This window comes from Nematolebias whitei, chromosome 5 (genome assembly GCF_014905685.2).
Source record: "Nematolebias whitei isolate Nwh7 chromosome 5, NemWhi1, whole genome shotgun sequence".
In the NCBI taxonomy this organism is placed as follows: domain Eukaryota; kingdom Metazoa; phylum Chordata; class Actinopteri; order Cyprinodontiformes; family Rivulidae; genus Nematolebias; species Nematolebias whitei.
The window spans coordinates 31,432,363-31,435,762 of NC_056502.1; the positions used below are offsets into that span (position 1 = coordinate 31,432,363).

Here is a 3,400-nt window from a genome sequence, read left to right on the forward strand (position 1 = left end):
TCTCCCGGTACTCTGGTTTCCTCCCAGAGACAAAAAATAAGCATGTTAGGCTAATTGGTAAATAAATTATTCCTAGGTGTAAGTGAGAGAGTGAATGGTTGTTTATCTCGTTTGTCTCTATGTGTCCCTGTGATGGACTGGAGACCTGTCCAGGGTGTACAACCACCTCTCGCACAGTGACTGTTGGTTATAGGCACCAGTGAACCCCGTGACCCGAAAAGGAAGAAGTGGGTAAAGATGACGGATGGATGGATGGATGGACAGAAGGACGGACGATTTGTTCCTAGAATTTTTTATTTTATTTTAGAAAAATCCAGACAGCTAAGCTGTCCATTCCTGCTGTTTTTCTTAGTTCATATCTTAGATTTTATTATTGTTTTTCTTTTAATTTTTATACTTTTGTTGGATGTAACTGGGACCCTGTGTACACAATTTCATTTTGTTTCGTGTGTACACAATTTCCACCACATGTATGACAAATAAAGAAACTTTGACTTTGACAACAGGAAGTCCTGGGAAGTGTTGGTATGACCTGCACTGCCTTGATCTCAACATTACTGTTTGTCTGGGATCACAAATTTCCTTTCTGTTTGTTGCAGCGCGAGCTGTTGCGGCGCTGAGCTACTGCAGCTATCTGTTGCTAGCTGTGGGCCTCAGGCCTCATCTCGGACCCCAGGTCCGCCTCCAGCTCATGTTGCCCCCTCAGAAGCGGCAATTCATACTATCAATAAATCAAGGAAATGTGAATTAAGTTTTACCAATTGTATTAAATCAAGGCAGGAGAAGGTTATAGTTTACAGCGCTGGCCTGTCCAATACACGACGTGAGATCCTGCACCGGAAGGGCCGGATCCTTTCTGTTCATTGACTGTTCCATTTGTTTAATAAAAACAATTAGATATTACACTTGTGAAGTAAATCTTTCTTCACAGATTTTTACACCTGCCTAACAGTTGCAGTGTTCCAACATGTCTCAGTTGTTGACAACGATTTTCTTAGGTAATTCTTTACCCAAGTGGTTATACAATAATTCAGATGGACTGTAAATAACAAGCTTTTAACTTAAGTTGGTATTCTTTTAATGTCAAAGAATTCACCCAAATTTTTAAATTTGGTTTAAAACATGAATGAGGGAAAAATGGAGCGTGAGATCGATAGGCGGATAGGTGCAGCATCTGCAGTGAAGCGGGCGCTGTACAGGTCTGTCGTGGTGAAGAGAGAGCTGAGTCAAAAGGCGAAGCTCTCAATTTACCTATCTATCTACGTTCCTACCCTCATCTATGGTCACGAGCTTTGGGTTGTGACCGAAAGAATGAGATCTCGGATACAAGTGGCCGAAATGAGTTTTCTCTGCAGGGTGTCTGGGCTCTCCCTTAGAGATAGGGTGAGAAGCTCAATCATCCAGGAGGGACTCAGAGTAGAGCCGCTGCTTCTCCACGTCGAGAGGAGCCAGTTGAGGTGGCTTGGGCATCTGTTTAGGATGCCTCCTGGACGCCTCCCTGGTGAGGTGTTCCGGACACGTCCCACTGGGAGGAGACCCAGAGGAAGACCCAGGACACGCTGGAGGGACTATGTTTCTCGGCTGGCCTGGGAGCGCCTCGGGATTCCCCCGGAAGAGCTGGCCCAAGTGGCTGGGAAGAGGGAAGTCTGGGCCTCCCTACTTAGGCTGCTACCCCCGCGACCCGACCCCGGATAAGCGGAAGAAAATGGATGGATGGATGGATGGATGGTTTAAAACATGTTTTTAAAATGTATGCATTTATTTATTTTTTTTAAACATTTAAACATCTCAATGAATTTCTCAAATTGTCATATTAGAGATAATCCAGTGCCTGAAATGCAATAAGGTACAAAAACTTTAACAAAGCGGATGACTTAACTTTCTAAAATGAAATTAAAGTATTTAAATGTTAGAGTAACTGCACATTGTTTATTTATTTATTTACTTATTTTTGCATTTGCCCTATAGTGGTCCTCCTTTTGTATTTGAGTTTGTAGATAATTTCAGAATTAAACAATTTAAAAATGTAGTTCAAAGTTCCTCTTAAATGAATAATTAGGCCAATAATGACCCAGAACCATTCCCACCTCCTACCCTCTGGCCCTCAGCCTCACTTTAAACATTTTCACTTTCCTTTTTCACCATGTTAGCAAAATATCTCATGAACCACTGGACAGATTTTAATTAAACATTCAGAAAGACATAATGAATGTACATTTACAACTATTGGTGCCTTGATACCAGCCTCATGGACTACGTGTACTCCTGAAAAGCACCCCGGTACTTAGGACTGATACCACTTTTATGCTAGGTGACGTCATTTCCTCTTCCACTTTGCAAGTAACAGAGGACAAAAATTTAAAAATAGCCCATAGTTTAGGGATATTTTATGATAAACACAGCTGATGTTAAGACAGCAGACTGTTTAATTTTGTGCTTAATAAATTATGTGTTTCTAAAGTCATTGTGTAATGTTTAAGTACTAACTCATTAACTACTCTTTATCCACGCTCAGTATCAGCAAGTACCTAAACTAAAGTACTTGTTCTTGTACTCAGCCACTACAGCTTAACCTCATTAGCCAACATCAAATTGGTGCAACTCAGTCAGTTTTACTGATATTGAGCTAAAAGTTGGTGTGGTTGTAGTTGTGAGTAATCTCAAACATACTCTGAGCACTAACACTTTTTTGAGAACTCACAGCATTGCAGGAGACTGAATAGCATTATTTTAAAGTCTGATACAACTTAGAACTCCATCTTTTTCATCCTGAGATGATTTTAGAAAACTCTAGCATGAAAGGCAGCAGGAAATATGCACTCCTTCAAGAACTGTTAGGCCTTTAATACAACAAATTGTTTTATGTTAAAGTCTACTTTGCTCGTGACACAGGTACACACCCACACCTGCACATCTCCCACCTGCAGAGCACTTTGCAACGATCTACTCATGCTGTGCATGAAGCAAACCAGCTCTAACGTCTGCCAGTAAATAATACAAAATCCTATTTATGCATTTAGTTTTTTTTTCAAGTTAAATTTTTCCAATTTAAGAATTAGGTTTAAAATTATTTATGTTGAGAAACCAAACCCACAACTTTGCCCAGACTAAATAAATATTGAAAATGAAGTTGCTTCACTTGCTTCATTGCTCAGGGGAATTTAAACTTTCATGATTCTTATTCATTGGAGAAATATGTGTAAATGGGAGTTGCTGTGAAACTAAATAAAGTTTTGTTATTTATCTTGCTGTGACAAACTAAAGTAAATAATAAAGTTGAATCAAATAAAAAGCAACCCAAAAAATAAAGAAAAGCATCTGCTTTTCTATTTGTGTTTGCTCCTTCTACTGTATGTGTGTGTCTGGAGGGTCCTAATTGCTGCTGAGGTCAGACTGCTGA

The 3,400-nt window shown here is 39.9% G+C and overlaps 1 protein-coding gene across 1 annotated transcript in view; it reads right to left on the reverse strand.

Annotated features, from left to right (window-relative positions):
* Positions 1-640: 640 nt before the first annotated feature.
* LOC119410370 (serine/threonine-protein kinase ULK4) overlaps positions 641-3,400 on the reverse strand; it is a 34,997-nt gene continuing 32,237 nt past the window's right edge. The window contains exon 19 of the mRNA XM_037677280.1: positions 641-721. Within this exon, the coding sequence (XP_037533208.1) occupies positions 641-721 (81 nt within the window). The remainder of the gene's footprint in view (positions 722-3,400) is intronic.